Raw genomic sequence first — 23,511 nt, forward strand, 5'->3', positions numbered from 1 at the left:
TCCCTCAGTGTCCACCACAGTGCCTTCTGTGGATACAGTAACAGAGACAGTGTCTTTGTTCTTAGTAACACCAACACTTTGGTATCTCATGAAATATACTCAATAAACATTTACAGAAAGACAGAACAGGAGGGACTGAGGAGAGATTAGATAAAGATAATATTTGATGAAAGAATCACATATTTAGCAAAGCTGAATTTAGTCACCTTGTTCTAAATGTTTACCTAACATGGAAGGGATTTAGTTACTCCCACTTCATACACTGGCTATGGGGGTGGGGAGGCCAGCTGGATTTTTCTTTCAGCCAGTCTTAAAGCCATAAAACGTAGAAAGTACTACAAAAACTGAACAATATTTAGTTCCATATTATTTTAGATCTTGAAAGAGTAAACTAATTTATTTAAAATATCAACTTAAACTGACACAAAAGTAAAATGCTTGACTCTCAATTCCCAGAAAATAAAGTACAAACTATTGGTTCTTAGCCTAGCATGAGAAAAATATATGAAGATCAAATTTTTCTCAGAAATGTGATTTCACTTTTTCAATATACTGCTGCGTGAAAAATGAATACTTTTTTTAAAAAAGTATTGAAAAACCAATACTTTTGAATACTTTTGAATTAACTGTATAAGAAAATCTTCAAGAAAAGAAAAATGGTGGTTTTTATAAGGTATTATTTTATTAAGACATTAGGATAGTTAAGATTAGGAAATTACTCAAAACTTTCTAATTTTAGCTTTCTTCTTATTGGGATTATCTAGGAAAAACTAATAAAAGCTGTTTCTTATATTTGTTTTTTATAACAGGTAAGATTGCAGCTCTGCCAAAACTTTTCCCTGAATTTTCTATATTTTGAAAATCTTCACAAAATAATAAATCCTTGCCATTCAAATATCTGCCAAAAAAAAAAATACCTACAATAAAAAAAACTCAAAAAAAAAAAAAAAAAAAAAAAAAAACCTAGGATGTTTCCCTGGGATGGGATAATATTAAAAGCTCAAATCTAAACCATTTCACTATATATAGATATGTCAAATCACTACACTGTATAATTTAAACTTACATTATATTACTGGTCAATTATATCGAAATAAAGCTGGAAAAAACTATTATTTAAAGACTATATAAGTAGTATTGTAGAATATCAAAAGAGGCAAGCACAGACCAGAGATTTATGACCAGTGAATGCATGGGATAAATGCTTTCTAGAATTTGCAGACTTCAATAGTAGATCATTTCCCAACTTAGCATAAATAATTTATTTAAAATGAATCAAGTTACTGACATTCAATTATTAAACATTTCTGCATTTTACAGTCCACAATCACATATTATTTTTTAAATGTGATTTTTAATGAAATACTTGCCAAATAAGAGAAAACCATCATATGTATTATGTGTTAATATAAGAATTTGTCCTTTTATAAGAGGAAAATACAAACTCAAACTGGTGTTTAAAAAACCCTAAAAATATTTTTCTTTTAGCAGGCATATGTATGCATGGACATAATAACAAAAACATTAAAACGCTGACATGTTATCTAAAGTCTTTTACTTTTCATTTAGTAAAAGGTAAATCTAAAGAAGGCCATTATACCAATAGTAAATGAAAATGTTTTCAGCAATAAAATTGTTTTTCACCAGGATATTTTTAAAATAAGTAATACTATATAAGTATATTTGGAACAAATATTCTGTCCAATAAACGAATATAAATATTTGTTCAGAATCAGGGTAAATTAAAGATATTTATATATATTTATTTACATATATATATATGGCAGAAAAAAGTAAACCCAAAACCAAATATCTTCATTAACTCTATATACTAATTACTGAGATAACTTTCATTTTTCATTAAGACAACTAAAACATAATTAAGCAAACAAGTCAAGTTCCTGTTTCATAAACTTCAACAAAATATTATAAAAACACTGAGTCTGCTAGGCTTTTATACAAGCACATAAAATTCTTTTCAAATCACTAGTTCTTTCTAATAAGACATCTTATAAGTGAAATTTTAATGAAGTTTTAAATCTATTTTTTAAAATGGCTCATCAGAGGACCAGAACAGACACTTCTCCCTAGAGGACATACAAATGGCCAACAATTATTTGAAAAGATGCTCAACATCGCTAGTTATTAGGGAAATGCAAATCAAACCCACAATAAGATACCATCTCACACCTGTTAAAATAGCTATAATCAACTGGACAAGTAATAACAAATGTTGGAGAGAATGTGGAGAAAAAGGAACCCTCATACACTGCTGGTGGGACTGCAAAATGGTACAGCCACTATGGAAAACAGTATGGAGGTTCCTCAAAAAACTAAGAATTGACATACCACATGATCCAGCAAGCCCTCTAATGAGTATTTACCTCAAAGACTTGAAAACCCATATCTGAAAAGATATTTGCACACCGATGTTCACAGCAGCATTATTCACAGTGGTCAGGACATGGAAGCAACCAAAATGTCCTACGATAGATGACTGGCTAAAGAAGCTGTGGTACATATATACAATGGACTATTACACAGCCATAAGAAGAGATGAAATACTGCCATTTGTGACAACATGGATGGACCTCAAGATAATCATATTAAGCAAAATAAGCCAGACAGAAAAAGTTGAAAATTACATGATATCACTTATATGTGAGATATAAACCTAAAAGCAATAAATGAACAGGACAAATAAACAGGGACTCATGGACATGGACTATAAACTAGTGGTTACCAGAGGGCAGGTAGGTGGGGGAGGAGGGAGAAGGTAGACGGGATAAAGCGGGTCAAATATTGGAGGGTAGAGGGTAGGGTGAAGTGGGTAAAGGGGACCAAATATATGGTAGCTAAAGGAAACCGGACTTTGGGTGGTAAACACACAATAGAATATACAGATGTCAAATTATAATGTACACCTGAAAATTATATAATTGTATTAACCAATGCTACTCCAATAAACTTAATTTTTAAAAAATGGCCTATTATGAAATAGTCAAAATAAGAAAACAGAACATATGTGTTTTTCCATTATTTCCAAAATGAAATGATTTTGCCTTTTGAAATAAACTTTAGATGATCTTCAGGATAATCAGCTGACTTACAGTGTTAGTTGGATCTTCATGTAAAATTCGATCATATAGCTGTACAGCATCATCATATCTATTTAAAAAGAAAAATAAACATCAAAAATCATGACCTTAAAATTTAGTGACAAATAGTAAATACAAAAAAAAAATTAAACTGACAGAGCTTTAAATGCATTTACAATTGCTATCTAACCTTTAAAAGCGTAGTTTCTTCCTATCTTCATATATAAACAGTAGAGTTTGCTACAGTGTCATTTTTTTTTTTTAAGGAAAAAAGTAACATATAGAAATACTTCCTTCAAATATATGCTGATTCAATTTGGCCTAAATATTAAAGTAAAAACTAGCAGCACAAAGAAATACTTTTGTGGTCTTAGTTATTATACCAAGAATTGCAGCCAATAAAACTTAAGAAAAAGTTTAATTTTACCAAATACATCCACAAGGAAATGATTATGTATAAATTTTCCTTTAATGAATATGTATATTTTTCTCTTAATGACATTCTCTAAAGATATCTCATAATGATAGATATGAATATCTTTATCAACATGATGACACATCTTTTAACTGAACACTGCCCTGCAATTTTAGTGCCCATGCCTGTATTTGTGATTATGATAACACCGACAAGTATGAATACTTTACCTGTAAGACTACTGGGAAAAACAAAAGCAGACTTAATTTGTAAATGTGTCCATACCACGTGAAGGACAAACAGTATCCCTGCACACAAGTCAATCAGACTTAGCAATACTTCAATAAAGAAAATTAGTTTGAACATTAAATACATGGTAATAGGTATGCTAGTGTCATAACAATCTGCAACTAAATGGGGAATCAAAATCATTAAATAATAAAACAAAACTATCGAGTATATAAATAAGGGCAAAATTAATTCTATGGAATAGATTTTCTCACAAGACAGTACATGAGAATCACCTGAGAATCGTTTTCCAACGATAAAACCTCTGGGAAACATATCGGAAAAGACATAAGAAGATATGAAACCATTCATTGTTTTCATAGTTGTACAAAAATCATACACATAAGGCATTCATACCTAGTTTTATATTTGAACATATTGAAGTTATACTATAATTAAAAATAATAATTTATGTAAAAATTGACTGTGATTTTATGTGTCAACTTGACTGGCCATGGGGTTCTCAGATTAAACATTATTTCTGGGTGTGTCTGAGGGTGTTTCAAGATGAGATTAGCATTTGAATCTATGAACTCAGTAAAACAGATTGCCCTCCCCAATGTGGACCTGAATAGAACAAAAGTGGAGAAAGGAAGAATTCAACCCTTTTTAAGGCCTCACTGTGGAGCTGGGACATCTCATCTCATCAACCCCCACCCTGGGATTGGATTTATACTATGGGCTCCCTTAGCTCTCAGGCCCTGGACTCAGACTCAGACTGAATTACAGCACCAGCTTTCCTGGATCTCCAGCTTACAGATGGCAGACCCTGGGACGTCAAAGCTTCCAAAATTGAGCTGAGCCAATTCCTCATAGTAAATTCCCATTTATATATGGTTCTGAACACACACACACACACACACACACACACACACACACACACACACACAAGGTTCTATATCCTACTGGTTCTGTTTCCCTAGAGAATCCTAACACACTGAAGTTCCACAAAAATTTACCTTCAGTCAGCAATGTTCTCATACTTTACCTATTACCTATTGGGCTTTTTTAAAGAAAATCTGGATTACATCCCTAACAGATTGATCTCAGTAAAGTGAGGACCAGGCAACTACTTATTTTTTAAAATGCCACAGATTATCACAATTTATTCAATTATGTATGAGAATCGATGGCTAACGGTCCTACGTGACAAAGACACATAACAGCCACTCTTTCAGATAAAAACTGTAAAACTTTACTAAGTAAAATGGTGATGTGAATTTCAATTAAAGAATAAGGCTTAAGGAAGTCTAAATTCAATGAGTTTCTCAGAAAACCTGAGTTAATACTTAAGAACAAATTATTTTATATGGCTGGGAGCAGGGTAGAGGAATACTAACTATTAAAATGTGTGTGCTTTGGAAACTAGTACTTCTCAAATCTTTACAACATAATTTTAAAAATCATTCACCTTGGACTATGAGATGTGTTTTGCTATTCACATATTTTAAGAATGATCTAGGAATTCATACTACTTGAAAGAAAATAAAAAGTGATATTAGAGTAGAACACTGACTGATTCAGGAGAAATCCTTTGCAAATTTCTTCCATTCTGTCCTCTGGTTCAAAATTAGTTTCTGCTAACCTATATTATTTATTTTCCTCTATCTATACCCTTTGATTACTTATGATGAAGATCTAAGGAGATTAAAATTTGCACATACACAAACACATAAGCCAAGGAATAAAGGAGTTGAGAAAAATTCTATTAATTCATCTGGCTTGAGAAAAACTACTACCATCGTGGTACAAGTTAACTCTGCCTTACCTAAAACACCAAACTAAAAAGGTAACAAGTAATAAGCTGATTTTAAAATTCATATGTAAATCCAAAGAACTCAGAATAGAAAATAATCTTGAAAAGAAAAAAAGCTGAAGGACTCAGACTGTTCAATTTCATAACTTACTACAAAACTATAATATCAATAGAGAGTGGAATCAATATGGGTGTGGTATATGACAAACACATAGATCAATGAAATAGAACTAAAAGCCCAGAAATCAATCCTCACATTTACATTCAACTGCTTTTCAATAAGAGTGCCAAAACAAATAAGGAAAGCACAGTTTTTTCATGAAATGGTGTTGAGACAACTGAATATCAGAAGAATGAAAAGACAGGTATAATCTTTGTGACCCTGGATTAGGCAATGGTTTCTAGACGTGACACCAAAGTACAACCAACATCAACAACAACAAAATGAGCTGAACTTCATACAATATCAAAAACTTCTGTAATCAAAGAACACCTTTAAGCAAATGAAAATGACAACCTACAGAATGCCAGAAAATTCTAGCAAATGATATATCTGATAAGAAACTTATATCCAGGCTATATATGAACTTGTGGGCCCACCCAAGCTGCTTCCAATGGTTTATTCCATACAAATGGGCTGTTTTGGCTGTGGAGTTTCATAAAATACCTCAAAGGCTCATAATACCCAAAGGAGAAGCGTCTGGCCTTACTGTGCCCTGTACCTCTTGCTGAGCAGTCCCAAGCCCCGCTCTAGTGGCAGCCGACCTTGGTTTCTGACTTGGCCAATCAAGGCATCTATAAGCCTAGCACAGGTGGCGACCATCTGTGGATTGCTCTGTGACTCTTATCAGGTGGCCCCAGAGGTGTACAAACAGTGGATAAATTTGGCCTGCAGCTGGACCCCTCCCAGGATAGCAAGTCTATTACATAAAGCCACTCCACTAAGACCAGGAGACTTAAGAACCCGACCTAATACTTAGAAACAGACCCAGGGAAGCAGCCAAAATGGTGAGACAAAGAAGCATGTCCCACATGAAAAAAAAAACAGAACAAAGCTCTAGAAAAAGAATTCACCAGAATGAAGACAAGCAATATACTATATGCAGAATTCAAAATACTGGTTACAACGATGCACAAGAAACTTAGGGGAAGAGTAGATGAACTCAGTGAGAATTTTAACAAAGAGACAGAAAACAAAATGGAGATGGAGGACATAATCGGGAACTGGTCAGAAATGAAGAATATACTATCAGATGAAGAGTACATTAGAGGGAATCAACAGAATGGATGAAACAGAGGATCGAATCGGCAACACAGAAGATGGGGTAATGGAGGACACCCAATCAGAACAGCGACAAGAAAAAAGAATCCAAAAAAAATGAAGGTAGTTTAAGAAGCCTAGAGGACAACATCAAGCATAATACATTTGCATCACAGGGGTTCTAGAAGGAGAAGAGGGAGAGCAAGGATTGAAAATCCATTTGAAGAAATAATGACAGAAAACTTCCCTAATCTGGTTAAAGAAATAGACATACAACCCCAATAAGTACAGAGAGCCCCAAACAAGATGAACCCAAAGAGGCCCACACCAAGACATATAATTAAAATGCTAAAGGTTAAAAACAAAGAGAAAATCTTAAAAGCTGCAAGAGAAAAGCAATTAGTTACCTAAAGGGATTCCTTTAATACTGTCAGCCGATTTCTCAATAGAAACTGTAGGCTAGAAGGGACTGGCAGAAAATATTTAAAGTGATGAAAAGCAAGGACTTACAACCAAGATTACTTTACCCATCAAAGTTATCATTTTGAATTGAAGGACAAAGAGCTTCCCAGACAAGAAAAAGCTAAAGAAGTTCATCACCACCAATTCAGTATTTACAGGAAATGTTGGAGGGACTTAAGAAGAAAAAATATATATCAAAAATATAAATAAAGAATGGCAATAACTACATATCTATCAACAAGTACTTCAAATGAAAAAGAATTCAATGCTCCAATCAAAAGACGGGATGGCTGAATGGTTAAGAAATAAGACCCTTACATATGCTGCCTACAAGAGGCCATTCACATTAAAAGACACACATAGACTAAAAGTAAATAGATGGAAAAAGTATTTCATGATAGACCTAGAGGGTACTGTGCTGAGTGGAGTAAGTCAGACAGATAGAAAGATATGCCATATGATTTCACATATATGTGAACTCCAAAGAACAAAAACAAACAAATAATAGATACAGAGAACATTTTGAAGGTTACCAAATGGAAAGGGGTGGGGGAGTCGGTAAAAAGAAGAGAAGGGATTAATGGGTAGTTACAAAATAGTCATGGAGATATAAAGAATAGCATAAAGAATATATTCAATAATTCTGTAGTAACTATGTAGGGTTACTACAGAATTATTGAATATATTCTTTATGAATATATTCTTTATCAGAGGGGCACTAGTTATTTGAGTGATCACTTTGTGAGGTATAAAGATGTCTAATTACTATGTTGTACACTTGAAACTAATGTAATATTGTATGTCAATTATAACTGAAAAGTAAAAGATATTATTAGAAAAAAACAGAGATATTAACTCATACCATTTATGACAACCTAGATAAACCTTGAGAGCATTATGCGAATTATAATAAGTCAGACAGAAAAAAAAATACTGTAGGACTCATATATGTGGAATTAAAAGAACCTGAACTCACAAATACAGAAAGCAGATTGGTGGTTACCAGATGTAGGGATAAGGGGTAGGTGAAATGAGTGAAGGTTCAAAAGATACAACCTTCCAGTTATAAAATAAGTCCTGGGGATATAAGCATGGTTACTACAGCTGACAATATTGTTTTGTATATTTGAAAGTTGCTAAGATCTTAAAACCTCTCATAAGAAAAAAAATTTGTTAACATCTGTGTGATGTCAGATGTTAACTAAATTTACAGTAATCATTTTACTATACATATATGAAATCATTATGTTAACTATCTGAAACTAATACACTGTTACGTGTCAATTATATATCTATAAATAATAATGGCCTCTATACCTTGAGGCCTGTGACTGTCCCACACATACAGCATTACCGATTCCCAAAATAACCCTGAGAAGTTGGTAACATTCTTGTTTTACAGAAGAGTAAGGCTGAAAAAGCTCAGAGTTAAATAATTTGCTAGGTAAATGGCTAACAAATCCTCGAACCAGGATTTAAAGCCACATTTACTCCGAAGCATGATCCCATTTCACCAGACCACAGATGGTAAATAGATTATATTCTCACTCAAATCTTTCTTACTGGGAGTAACTGCCAGGATTTATGCTGAGAAGCACTCTGAAGCTGAGCAACAAAAGATCTTGCACAATCAACAATGTTGCCAGGGGTGCAGAAGGACCTAAAGGTAAGCCCCATATTTGCCATTTTAAAATGGGATCACACTATTTACAAGATTTAGTTACCTTTCCATGGCTTCGAATCTCATTCCAGTTAGCCGCTTGACTCTGTGACTGCCAGGGAACTGTCTTCTCAACTCCTGAAGACAAAACTGAGAAAATAATTGGTAAAAAAGACTTGAAGAGTAGTAATTACATTACATATACTAAATGGGCTACAAGGAATGGCCAATATAAGCCTTCAATGTATCTTCTAAAATAATTTCCTTAGCATGATTTAATGACATGAAGTAAAATTCATCAGTAAGAAATAACGGGGTGAAAGAAAAACTCTGAAATTACAAATAAAAGCAACAATCAGTTCTCAGACACTGATCATATTGTTAACTGGGAAAATGAGCATATCATGACATCTACTAATAATTCTGCAAATACTACTACCATTTACTCCTTAAAAATTGCTTACATAATGTGTCGGGCTCCACTTAAATGCCTCCAGTGGTTTCCTGGTCTTTTCTTCCTTTTACACAAGCATTCTCTTAATAAAAATTAAGTTCTTTGATAGTACTCTCAAGACCCTAGCAAACAGTACTAACACTCTTTTTAATTTTTCTCTGTTGAAATCATGTATTAATTGTCCTGTCAGTATACATATCCTGATCTGGGGTCATAAAATACAACCTCCATATCTATGAAGTATCAATCTCCTTTGGGCAGATATCTATAATTCACCTATCAACTCAACTAAATAAATAATCATATCTATTGAGCACCTACTATGTTCTCAGCAACATATGAGGGATTATACGAGTCTCGAACATGCTAGAAATGGTAAGGATTATAAAAACGGTCCCTTATAGTGTCCCAAAGAGTAATTAACAAAAAAATGCCTTTAACTAGTAAAGAAACTATTAAGCAGTAATAAAATAAGTTCTAATATGATCTGGAAGAATAGCTTCAAAGTCAATGGCTGAAAATGTGCCATACTAAGAAAAATATTTAAGTTAGTCAAAACTGAAGATGATGTTCATTTATTTGACATCATGCAAAACTCATACTACTAAGTGAGTCAATCAAGCTAACTGTGTAGAAATTCTGAACCATTAAAAAATACTGTTACAAAGAATTATCTATATATCTCCTGTTTTATCAATATTATCTAATTTTTATCTCCTACTTTATCAAATTACATATGGCTATTTAAAAAAAAAAAAATCAAAATTTCCCTGCAGATATAAGCTGCGACCTATGTGGATATTCAAAAGGCTGTGTGTCATAAGTTTTAAAAGTAATCCAAAAAAGTTTTGTGGAATATTTTGTACCACTGGCAGCTCCACTGAAATTATGTATGTAGCCACCCTAACATTAATTACCTTGAAAAGGATAATACTAATTCAGACATGCTTATGTTCTCCTGGTATTTCACCTTTGTTTTTGTGTAACTCTTTTTGGCTTAAATGAGGAAGCAGCATGAAGCAGTACTTAGGAAATAAGAATTATAATAACAAAAGAACAGAAACTGCTGCTTCCTGACTTATAAATGAATATGATGATAATATCAAAGCAAAAAAATAATTGTGAAGATTAAGCACTATGTAAAGCATTTTGCATAGTGCCTAGCAGATGAGTGTTCAAAATATAGCTATTTTCTTCTGTTTTAAAAGCAGTATTAATATTTTACGTCATGTCCTGTATATGTTAGGATTTTCTAATAATTTAAGATATACATTTATAATACCGCAAAACAAAATTTAACAATATATACTATGAAAGTCACTAAACAACCCAAAAAATAAAGTTGTTTTAAACTATCTGCTTCTTATTGTAAATGCTATAATTCACCTAGTAAGCAGATAATCTTCACCAATTAATTTAACCTCTTCAGTAACATTGGGATACTAAACATCTACTTCTCAAGACTTAAAAAAATTTAAGAACACACTGTGTTCCCAAGTACCTAGTTAGTCCCACCTCCTCTTGAGTAGCATTGAAAAACAGCTACAGAAAACATTCTATACAAGCCATAAACCAAGTCTTAACCGCTTACAATTCATGAAGCATATGAAATAAAAAATAAAATATAATTAGTTTAAATACCTACCGATGCCAAGTCATCCCGACCATAGTCAAGGGCTGCAATCATCACCTGTTCATATATAATCCAAACTAGAGAAAAAAAGCTGAATTTAATTTTAAAAATCTCCCAACAGAAACTAGATAATAATTTCTTCATGTTTCTGATATTTTAGATAATAGTACCTATAACTGAATAGATTTACTGTATTATATCTGCAATTAAGAATCATCCTCATATGCTTTCAGCAATGTAAAATATTTTAATATCTTATCAAGTCAAAAAAATCTCCAATTATTTAATATCTTTACTGTTCTAAAAGGTTCTTTATGAAATGCATTTTGACCAGACCAGGACTGCAGCCTTGTGAGTTCTAACAGCAATTATAAATACTTCCCAAAATAAAGTATCATTAGACTTTCTAAGTTTTATCAAAAGTAACAAGTCACGGATAGCTTGACATGAACAGCAAAAAAAAACATAATAAAAAATGTTTTTTTAAAAAACTAAGAGGAAACTTAGTGAATTTTGTTCATCAATGTCACCATAATAAATATGAAAAATTACTTAAAAAGTTAAGAATTGTAAATGGACATGTGCTGAGCAAAGATATGATAAATTAAAGAACTTACTATCATCTCCAAGCTTAGAAGCATATTCATTAATTAATTCCTCTCCAACTTCCACAATTTGCTCACTATTTCGTGAGTTTTCTTCTCTCCATTTTCTCATTTTATCTCGCATTTCTGAAAAGAATAAACTTATTATATGTATTTGATCAATGTCAAAAAACTGACAAGAAAAAAATCAGTTTTTTTAGTAAAGAAAGTAAATTCACACTAATTCACATTATATTAGTAAATGCACACTAATATAAATCTATGGTATCTCAAAGTTCATAAAGCAGAAAAATCAACTTAATAAGAGCAATAGATCCTTTGAATATTAATGATATTACAACTATCTTTAAAAGTCATAAATGAAATGGATCCATTACAAAGACTCACTATCCCTTTTATGCAACTGTGGATATTAACCTTTTTGAAGTTACAGACAATGTTTAGAATTTGACAATAAGTAGGGGTTATATTTCCAGAAAAACATATAAAATTATATATAAAAATCTTAAAAAGTTCAAGGTGCTCCTGAAGTTCACACATTGACTCAAGAATATATAATTTTATTAATCAGAGTATCATACTAGGCTATAAGCACTGAAGAGATAGTCATCACAAAACTTCCTTAGTAACATTACTACAACAGTACATAAAATGTATAAAGATAAACAACTACACAAGAAAATAAATAACAAAAAATTAGAACAAAGAATTATTTTAATTATATTTACAATTAGGAATAAAATGAATACATGTGAAGTCAAAGGCACTAGCAAATAAAAGTCAAGAGAACAACTTTGCATATTGTTAACACAACAGAAATTCAGGTTTTCAAGAACAGTATTTTGATAACAGAAATAATAACAAAGAAAAAAAAATGGTACCTAATCCAGCAATTAAAATATCACTTTTTTTATATAGCTAAAGTAGAATTAAGTGCCCAATTTGCAGATCACATACATATTTTCTGACTTCTACCTTGAAAATTTTACAGATTCATCTGAAGTACCATCTTTTTTCTATAGACAGAGATATTGAAGAGATCTTATAAGATGAATTACTCATTGAACAGATGAGTTAAATAAACAATACGCTAGGTCCCTAGAGAATAAATATAAGAGAAGCACATGAATTTTCACTACTTTTATATGCATTATCTGAATCTCTACAGTTCGAAAATCATCAATCATCAAAGAAAAATAGAACCTAACTGCATTTACAAAAATGGTCTTAGAAGATCATTACAAAGTAATATACTTAAAACTAGAAATCAGCTTGACTCTCACTCTGCACAGGAAGTAACCTTGAACTGAATCTGAAAGGCTGAAGAGGAATTCAGTAAGCAAACAAAAAAGTAGGTTATTCCACAAAGAAAGAACTCTAGGATCAGATGATAAGTGGGTAGGAAGTAAAAAGATTAAGTTTCTAAAAGGCCTTATATTTCACACTAAAGAAGTAGTTTATTTTTGAAGGTGCAGAAGAACAACTAAAAATATTAAGCAAAAGGAAAGCAGCATGACCAAATCTGCATGTCAGAAAATGGCCCAAGTTCTTCAACAGATAAATTTTAAGGGAAAAAAATAGATAGAATGGAAACCTAAAGATCAAGAGACTTTTAAAATATATCAAACTTTATAAAAATTGTCAAGACTAAAGTATAGTGTCTAGGGATACATATTTAGAGAACAAAATTATTTTAAAATGCAAGGCGATATTAAACTAGAAAAGTCAGGATAATGGTTACTGATGAGAGGAGTTGTGACAGGAATGGAGCACATGAAAACTACTTCTGGGAGAGATGGCAAAGTTCTATTTCTTGACCTGGGTGGTAGTTTTGAGGGTTTTCATTTTTTAAAAAATAATTCAACTATAAATTTGTTTTATGCAAATTTCTCTCCATTTTATAATAAAAAGATACTTAGAATGAAAGAGGGAAAGGAAGAGAAGGGAAGGAGAGCGAAGGGACGGAAGAAGAGAGGGAGGGAGAGAGAAAAAGAGAGAGGAAAGAAAAAAAAGAGAGAGAGGAGCAGAAGTCCTTTAAAATAGAGATGGAAGAAAATCATTTATCTTTTACCAAATAAAACACTAGGAGGTTCAAAAAATATTTAAGTTGAGTAGCAACATAATTTCCTTGAAATCCTGACACAGAAGTTTATTAACTAAACGGGTTTAAAATACAAAGCTTATGTTTGCTGTAAATGATCTCAAATCTCTCATAAAACTGTTATTGTATAATATTTTATAATCTGAAAATCAACCAAAACCACCATGGAGATATATTTCCTGTGCCTGGTTAAAAACACATGGTTCCTGACATAAAGAACCCAAGAAATAAAGTTAGACTGCAAAAGCATTAGTAAATGCAAATGATTTTCAGACAATGGCAGCTTAACATACACATACACACACACACACACAAAGCCCATACATCTCCAAACTTTATCCCATTAACTCATCAAATTTTATAGCTTGCCTAAAGCTTTAACCACTAAAGAATGTAACAGCAACAGTCACTCATTTAATCACTGATATAAAACTATTGTTGGAAAAAAACCAACAAAATTTATTCACTTAACAGAACTCAGAGAAAAAAAAATGGTGCTATTGTATTTCAATCCAATGATGGATATCTGTCTAAAAATATTCTCTTAAAAATGAGGTTAGCCAAGTAGGATTAAAACAATGTAGCAATATACTATCAAGAAAGCTGCTGGATTTACTGTGTAAATCCTAGTGTCTTTATCTAATCTGTATTTTCATACACAGTTAAGATCTGTTTCTACCCAAAGAACACTTTTGACACCAAATGTTTTGGGGGTAGTTTTCCCCAAACCAATCAATTCTCCAACGCTCTAAACACTAACTTGGTGTCTAATAATTCAGTTCGATTTTGGCACCAACAACTACAAAGAGTTAGTTTCAGGCCCCACAGGTTAAGGGCTCAGTCCCACCATTGTCCCCACTTCAGACACCAATCACAAGTCAGGGCCATCTCTATTCTGACCAACTGGCTATAAAGTTGGAGGTTACCACAATCCCTTCCAGCAGGTTCTATGCTAGCTATAATGGCTCACAGAACTCAGGAAAATGCTTTACTTATTATTATTGGTTTATTATGAAAGACAGAACTCAAGAACAGCCAAACAGAAGAGGGGGAACAGAGGTGCTTCCATGCCCTTTCTGGGCATGCCACCCTCCCAGCACCTTGATATGTTCACCATCCCTAGAAGCTCTCTGACTCTGATATTTTGGAGGTTTTATGGAAGCTTTATTCTGTAGGAATGATTAAATTGTTGGTGAACTAACTCAATGTCCAGGTCCTCTCCCCTCCAAAGGAGTCAAGAGGTAGGACTGAAAGTTCAAAGTTCAAACCCTTAATCATGCCTTGATCTTTCTGGTGACCAGGCCCCATTCTGAAGCTATCCAGCTACCAGTCATCTCAATAGAATACAAAAAGATACCCTTATCACTCTAGAAATTCTAATGGATATTTGTTGAAAAAAATATGTATTAAAAATGAAGGAATCTTAGTTGTTTATGCTATCTCTTTTCATTCAGTCCTTCCTCTCTTTTCATTCAGTCCTTCAAACCACAATTTAGTTTCCATGCCCTATTATTCCAGTAAGGTTTCTTGGGAGACTTACTGCCAGGTCTAACGTATATACGTGCTTTGTACATCCACACTATTTGTCATTATAGATCACTCCTATGAAAATTCTTTCCTTGGTTTCTTAAGGTTCCCCTCTTACTTTTCAAACCGTTCCTTTGCTGAGTTCTCTACATTCATTTGCTCCTTAATTTTTGGTGTCCCAAAGCTTCTTCCCTTAGCCTTCATCTTCATTTATTATCAGTGGTTATTAAACCTCAGATCAATAGACTCCTTATTGACACAGGCATAAGCATTAAGTGGTCTGTGAATGCTCTGAAATTATTTGCAAAATTGAATGTGTATGTAAAACATGTATTTTTCTCAACAAATTTTCATGTAGTGCCTACTATATGCCAGTCATTATGCTAGATACTCTATCCATATTCAGCCCAAATACCTTGTTCTCAAGAAACTTGACTACATCTTCCTTAAAACTCTTTCTCGCCACCAAACCTGTAATAACTCCCTATATAATAAACCTCAATAACTTCAAACTGACTGAATAAACAAACTGTATATTCTACTTTTTTTATAGAACCCAACAGAGACAAGGAGGATATTAGATGTACTATATAGGTCTTTTAAAGACATATGATCACTTTTCCTATCACAAGAATTACAGTAGTCTTTGAACTGACCATTTCCACACTTTAATTAATGATGCTGTTCAATGGAATTTTTAAGGATCTATGACGCTTCCTCCTAAAAAAATTATCCCTGTAGTCCTATCACCCACTTACATCCTAAAAATCTATTACTAAAAGTGTCTGAAAGAAAAATCTACAATACTCTTTTCTTAAAGGTTCCCTAAAATAGAATTTTAATTCTGGAAAGGTCTAAATCCTTTTACAAATGAGAAAACTATATCCTAGTAGTTGCCTATGTCTAAGATATTAATTATTCCAACACTAGACAAATGACTTAGTCTTTTTTATAACAATCTGTTAATGTCTATTGTTAATCTCATTAACAATTCATTTAGCTAGCAAATAATTACTGAGTTCCTCTCTTATGCCAGGCACTAGAAGACAGACCTTCATTCTAAGAGGCAGAATTTTAAAATTTAACATAATCGGGTAAGTGCTTCAAGAGTATGGAAACACATAGTTAAAGGATCAGGAGTAGGTTGGTTGCTTGTTTTCACTATTCTCTCTTTTTTTTTTTCCTTCAAATTTTAGTGCAGGGATGGGGAAGGGCTTTGGGGTAGGGTAGTCAAGGAAAGTTCTCTGAAATACATGACCTTTCAGGGGAATTCTGAGAAATGACAAAGTATAATGGGAGCAAGAGTGGCACAAGGAGAGAAGAACATTCCTAGGACAAATAGCATGCGTTCAGCCCTAATACAAGAAAAGTATGGCACACTTATGGAATTCAACAAAAGCCAACATTGCCAGCTCATAGTGAAGCAGACAATAGTTTAAGACAAAGCTAGAGACACAGGCAGTAAGTAACCAGATCATCTTTTTATACAATACTTAATTTAAAAGCACTTTAACATGTTTTCTCTTTCGTTCCTCAACAACTTGTGAAGTAGTCATTATTCTAAACCTAATTACATCACTATTCTTTAGAATGTCTACAGAATAAGGTCCAACTTAGTTAATCCGCCTTGTCTGCTGGTAGTTACACACCTACTCGTTCTTTAAGATTTTATACATGATATCATCATCTAAGAAACCTATACTCAACATCCCTTTAAAATGTTCCTAAAAAGCATGAAATATTTGAAACATTTTTAAAAAGCATTAAAAATAACAGCCACGTATCTACCATCCAGTTTAAGGGACTATATCCTGGCAAGCCTTTTAAAACTATGCATTTACAGTTCTGTCTTCTCCATTAGACTGTGAATTCCTTAAAGGTAGAGACTGTGTGTTACTTAATTTGATACATCCAAAATCTAGCACTAAGCACTTAATACATTTAACATAATGGAATCCTCCAATACAGATAGAAACACTGAAGTTTACAGTGTGCTGTAATTCAATAATAAACCATTGAATTCAGTTCAAGTACAATGGAATTTTACCTTTCCCATACATGTTTGCAACTTTGTAACACTGGAGAAATTTACTCAACATCCATAAATATAACTTTCAGTCCACAGGTTATCAGGCCATTGTGTAAACATCTGAAGGAATTCCTTCAACAAATAAGCTATTGCAGTCTGCTATTGAATGCTGGGAATATAAATTCCAATTAAAGAAATTTCATGCATTAGAGAAACTCAAGGCTCGTCTCTCACGCATGTCTCCCCCTAAAGTTTTTTAGAAAAGAAAATACCTCTTACAAAATTGGGCCAACGTCTGGCTGCTTCCAGGTTTAAAGAACACACTCTATCTTACATTAAACTAGGATGGGGAAAGAGATCCACCATACTTGCGCACATGCCCAAGATAACCAGTAATTTTCACCTTCAGAAAAGGAATTACTAGTAGGGAGTGAAAAGGAAGTTGTGTTGTGTGTGTAGATGTGTTTTGAGGGGAGAATGAGACAGGGAGTAATTTAAAAAAGAAGAAATCAGAAACCCAGTTTTGAAGCGGGATCGAAATGTAAAGTGGCATGCAGGAGAAAGATTTGTTCATGGGTCTCCTACACGTGTATTTTTTCTGGACAGTTGTAACCCTTACACAGCACTTAATAAAAGCCTTACAGGTCCTGTATTTCTTGGCCGCAAAGAAGCTTCAACCAGACCTATCCCGCCTCCTCCGCGCCGCCCCAGGTCCCTCCCGCCTCGTCATTGAAGCTGCCCTGGGCCGTAGGATTAACGCGGAGGTAGGTCGGTCAGTCTATCCACGAGCACAAGCGGTAGGGAACACCACAGACTACAGTCGGTGTCGGGGCCAAGGAACAGAGGTCAGCCTCTACCTGCACCTCAATCACCACCTCAGTTCACCCAGTCCAGTGAGTGCTCTAGTGCCGAAGAGAGACCAGAGCAGGTCTCCAAGAGCAGTAAGTATCCCGAATCGTTTACCATTTCTTTTGGTCTTTCCACGCCCGCCCCGCCCGTAGTTACCTTCCCAAGTGACGTCGTAAAGCTCTGAGACCTTCGCCATCTTCTCAAAAGCTAGAGGCAGCTGAATGAGGGGGCGGAGAGATACGATCACGTGACCTGAGACCGGCGTTGGCGAATTACGACTCCACTTCTCATTGGCCGAGAAAGCGGAGGGGGCGGGATTCGCCGCGCACGTGTACGCGGTTCTGAGGCCCGGCTGTTGGAGTCGGAGGCGGGGCCAGCTGACCGGCGGGCTGCGTGCGGTGTTCCCGGATGCCGAAGACGCCCTGGGGGCTTGTCCCGCAGCCAAGCTTGTTTGGGGTGAGGTGTGTTTTACCACGGGTTTTTAACAAGTGCTGGGATTTTACTGTACGCCATTCCTGGTTTTCTTTTTTCTCAGCACCCACTAGTCAGTTCTTTCTCGTCGTGGTCTGCTGCGGCGCAGCGTTCTTGCTGAAGCACTTGCTTGTTCCCCACTCCTTCCTTAATGAGATTAGCTTTCCATTTCTTTTTTAATATTCAACTAAACTGACACGTTCCAAATTTTTCATTAAATCCCTTTGAGGGACTAAGTGGGATTCAGGCTTTGCATATTATGTTCCAGTGGCCGAGAGTTTCATTTCTTTATGTCATAAATAAATGTCTTCGTCCCAACCCATATCCTTAGTTAACACTCCTCCTGGATCTGTTTGACTGCCGCTCTAGATTTGAAATTCCATACGAGCAGCCGATAGGCAAGTGCTCATAAGTAAGTGAATAAATGAAATACTGAGTAAATGTACGAATGAGATGGATTACCACAGTCCCTTCACTCTGCACCTCCTCTTAACCTCACAGGGAGCCTCCTTCCCCACCCTTTCTCACCAGGCTAATTGATTTCAAGAACGTTTGGCCCTAGTCTCCAAGAGCCAGAGAAAAATGTCAGGAGTGAAAGCAAAAAATATGAGGGTCATAAGCATCTATTTAGTATTCGAAGCAATGAGAACATGGAGTTCTAAAAGGAGAATAGGTAAAGTGAGAAAAGAAGGCTAAAAATTCCTGCATAACAGACATAGTTAAGGGTCAGCGAAAACAAGCAATCAACGTATGAGAAAGAAAAGTTATATCTCACAAGCTAGGGGAGTAAAGTTAAAAAGAAAAAAAAAAAAGAACTGCCAATGGTAAGTAAGAATGATAATACATCAGAATGAACTAGGGTCAGAAGCTAATTATATCTGAAACTACCTTGACGTTATCAAAATTAAAAGAATTACTGAATGACACTCATGAAAGTACAGGTTCTGTGGCTGTAAATACTATTTGTAAACTGATAATTCCCACATTCCTAAATCCAGCAGTCCTTATTTCTCCCCTGAAACCGAGTTCTGCTTTCTTGACAAATTCACTGAAGTAACAAATATGTCTCTCAAAGTTAGTATATCCCAAACAGAACTCTGGACTTCTGCCACCAAGCACCCCAAGTTGCTCTTCTCCATCACAGTTGATGAAACCGTCTATTTGCACAAACTGAAATTCTGGGAAGTATCCTCGATTCCTTTCCTTGCCAACCACTTTGTATCTAGTGTTGTCAAGAAATTCTCCATTGTACTTCCAAAACATTCCCCCAAATCCATCTTTGCTTTAATCTCCATTGCTACTTCTTTAAACCACAGCCAACTCTCACCTGAATAACTGTAGTAGCCTCCTAACCTCCATAGTTTCATTTTTGCTGTGTACAATCTATTTTCTATACAGCAGCCCTACTGGTCTTAAAAAAGAAAAAAAGAAATTCGATCACAGAAGTCTTTTGTTTACAGTTCTCAGATGGCTCCCCTGGCAATAAAATGTATTCTAAACACTTTACCATGGTTTCACTGAGTCTGGCTCCCTCCTACATTTCTTACTTCATCTCTTACCATTCTCTCTCCACTAGATCTCAGCCACTCTCACCTACTTCACACATGCCAAACTCCTACCTACATTGGGTCTGACATTTGCCCAACTGTTCCCTTTTCCTGGAATGCTCCACTCCAGATTAAGTGGCTATCTTCTTTTTGCCATTCATATTTCAAGTTTAAATGTATCTACTCAGAGGACTACTTTGACTATCCAATAAAACGTAGCCCTAGTTAATGCCTGTTATTATGACACATCGCTGTGATATATTTTTTATTATTTTCTGTATTTTCCATTTTTTATAAACGAGAGTATGTATTTTGTCATTTTAACCTTAGAAGATCCAACCTAGAAAAACACCTGGCACACAGTAAATGTTTGTTTAATGAATAAATGAATTAAATACTCAAAAAATGACAACTCATAATAGTGATTATTAGGGTAATGTTTCATAGTAGTACACATAAATCTACTGTTTGGTTATGGATTGGATGTTTTCTTTTTGTATTGAATGCTTTCCTAAAAATCATAATGAGTGCAAGGACCAGACCATGCCAATTCATTTTGTATCACCCAGGTCCTTACCACTGTATATGACATATGTATTTGTGGCATACACATGTAAATATTTGTATTAAATTGTTGAATCCCAACATTTTATTGGATTTTTTGAGGGTGTGAAAGCCCAAGAAGGTATCTTTAAAAAACTTATAATGGATATTAACAGTTACAAATAATTGAGGGAGTAAATATTTTCTAGTCACTTTAACAAAATGCCATTGTAGCTAGCAACTATTGTCTATCAGGCAATAAACCATATCTGATACTAAGTTTAAAAAGGTCACTTTTAGAACTTTTGAGCTAGAATCTAGAACAATTTTATTCTAGACTTAAAAGGTACTTATGGTTCTTTAGAACAATATTTTTTAAAGTTTTTTGCTTGCAATCATATTAAGGAATACATTTTATTTATATTATCACACAATATGCATACATATATTTAAAACTAAAAAAATATTTACTAGCCTTACAATGCATCTTATCCTCTACATTCTCTATTCAAATTGAGTCAATTCCATTTATTCTCGTGTGTGACCCACTAATGGAGTAATGACCTATATTTTGAAAAACACTAATGGACACTGTACATGTTTTCCAAACTGAGGCCCTGAAGTGAAATGATTTTCTCGAGTTCTTGCCACTAGTAGGTAACAAAGATGAGAAATTCATATAGGGGAGATGAGTTGTTTAGATCAATATTTACAGGAAAAATATATTTAAGAGAAATTTTGTCATCAGTAGTACTCTGAAATGGGAAAAGTGATTGTTTTTATATTGTAACATTTCAGATATCTGATAAAACCTGCCTTCCTCAGGCACACTTAGGAAGAAATTGGTACGCTAGTGACAATATTCTCTTTTACAGTCTTCCTTAAAATTTTATAATATAACTGTAAATAAAAAAGAAATATCTTCTATAGATAAAACCATAATCCTAAAAACATAAACACCAACTACGCTTTCTACAAATCCACCTTGATAATGTATTCTCACAGTTTATTCTCACCTTCTCACTGCTTTGAAAAAGAAGAGTTTTCATTCATGTATATTAAAAATATATAATTCAGTTTCTCTGATTGAGCACTGCCCAATATTGGCGAAAAATATCAAGGAAATGCTCAAGTAGCCAAATATTAGACTCTGCTGTGTCATGCACCAGTGGAGCACTATCTCATTTAATGACCTTAAAAGCACAGTAAAAAGGGTACATGACTATGCTCTATAATATGCTTTTTTTTTTTATGTGAAGCTGTCCTATGACTCATTTTTTTTTCCTACAAGATCATGTTTGAATAGTAAGAATGATAATACGTCAGAATGAACTAGGGTCAGAAAGGAATAACTTTAACTCACAAATTCTGTGAGATGGGATAAGCTTTGATTATTTATCATGCCAAATTGGCCCACAAAGCACTTTAAAGTGCTTCTCTTTTATGGTTAGGGTTTACTTAGTTGAATTTATATCTTCAGACATTATGAAAAACTAAAGACTAAATTTAATAAACCTTATGGCATTTATTAAATGGACATTATTTAACAGAACATCATAATTGATTTTTCAGTGTTCAATATCTTTATCAAATCATTTTAGAATCTGCTGTTTTGTCCTGTCTTAATCATAGTGAATTAAAGTATCCCACATTATGTAGCACAGTTTATAACCTTTATTTATTTTGATAATTATCCATCAAAGTTAATTAGCTCACTCATAAAAATTACTATAGATTTTAAATCATGTCATTGTTTTTGATTAGTGGATCATAACCATAATTCTTTCTTATTTAAGGGAAAATATTACTTATTTCATCTTCATTCCATGTCAATAGATTTTCACTGTGACACATTCACAATTGGAAGGAAGTTTTCCTTGGAGTTTTATTTACCAAAAGTTAGATTAATATGGAATTGTTTTAGGAACCTTTGGAACACTTTTTATTATATTTTTAAAAGATTATGTAACTTAATATGTTCCCCCAAACACAAGAGCCTATGCCCCCTTTGCTGACACAATCATAGCATTTAGGCACTTCTGGTTTTTCCAAGTTTGCCATCATATGCAATATACGTGTTTTAAAATGTGCCAGCCATTTCTTTCACATCCAATTATATTATTTTAGAAAGCAAAGGAGAGTCTCTGGGAAACATTTCCAATGAGGTCACTTTGGTCCTTTCACGGTAGAAATCACAAACTGATAATTACCCCTCTGTGCCATGGTTGTAACAGTGAAGAGGAAAGTACATCCAGAAAGAGTACACCCAGAATTTCTTCCACATGGGCAATAAATTAGAGCTGTTTCTTTCCGAGATTTATAACTATACTTGAGTCTACTTTTTCAGGCAGTATTTATTTAACTTCCCCAAAGTGCGTATTCTGTTCTGATACACACATACATCTGTGCATAGGTAACAGTCCCTGTGCAAAAATGTATTTTCATAAACATCCCTTTTGGGTACCAGGGATCCAGGAGTCTCTATGTACTATAACTGTGACCTGATGGTCTCTGGAGCCCATCTAGATTCCATTTTCTACAATAGAACTATAGCTGAAATTCTTTACTTGAAAAATGTTCAAAAAAGTATACACAACAAACAAATTGCATCATTGGTAAACTCAGGCAAAAATATACTAAATATTATCATACACACTTTTTATAAGTTATTTTAAGTGTCCTTTTTATTTTTTAACAGTCCCTCTCTTTGATGTGGTTTAGTATCATTACTCTAGCCACAGGTGAGTAAGTTATCTGCTCAGACTTGTAGTTCTGAGGTGTCTTACCCTTGCCACCAGGCCACAAGAACTTT

At 34.0% G+C, this 23,511-nt stretch overlaps 1 protein-coding gene across 2 annotated transcripts in view; it reads right to left on the reverse strand.

Annotated features, from left to right (window-relative positions):
- The window catches only part of EMC2 (ER membrane protein complex subunit 2), a 40,813-nt gene extending 22,387 nt beyond the window's left edge, over positions 1-18,426 (reverse strand). For both annotated transcript variants that reach the window (XM_006916611.3, XM_025050135.1), the window contains exons 1-5: positions 18,295-18,426; positions 11,645-11,758; positions 11,040-11,104; positions 9,005-9,090; positions 3,111-3,168 (exon numbers count right to left, since the gene is read on the reverse strand). In XM_006916611.3, the coding sequence (XP_006916673.1) occupies positions 3,111-3,168; positions 9,005-9,090; positions 11,040-11,104; positions 11,645-11,758; positions 18,295-18,334 (363 nt within the window). In that variant the 5' untranslated portion in view covers positions 18,335-18,426. The remainder of the gene's footprint in view (positions 1-3,110; positions 3,169-9,004; positions 9,091-11,039; positions 11,105-11,644; positions 11,759-18,294) is intronic.
- Between the last annotated feature and the right edge of the window lie 5,085 nt (positions 18,427-23,511).

This window comes from Pteropus alecto, unplaced genomic scaffold (assembly GCF_000325575.1).
Source record: "Pteropus alecto unplaced genomic scaffold, ASM32557v1 scaffold164, whole genome shotgun sequence".
Classification (NCBI taxonomy): domain Eukaryota; kingdom Metazoa; phylum Chordata; class Mammalia; order Chiroptera; family Pteropodidae; genus Pteropus; species Pteropus alecto.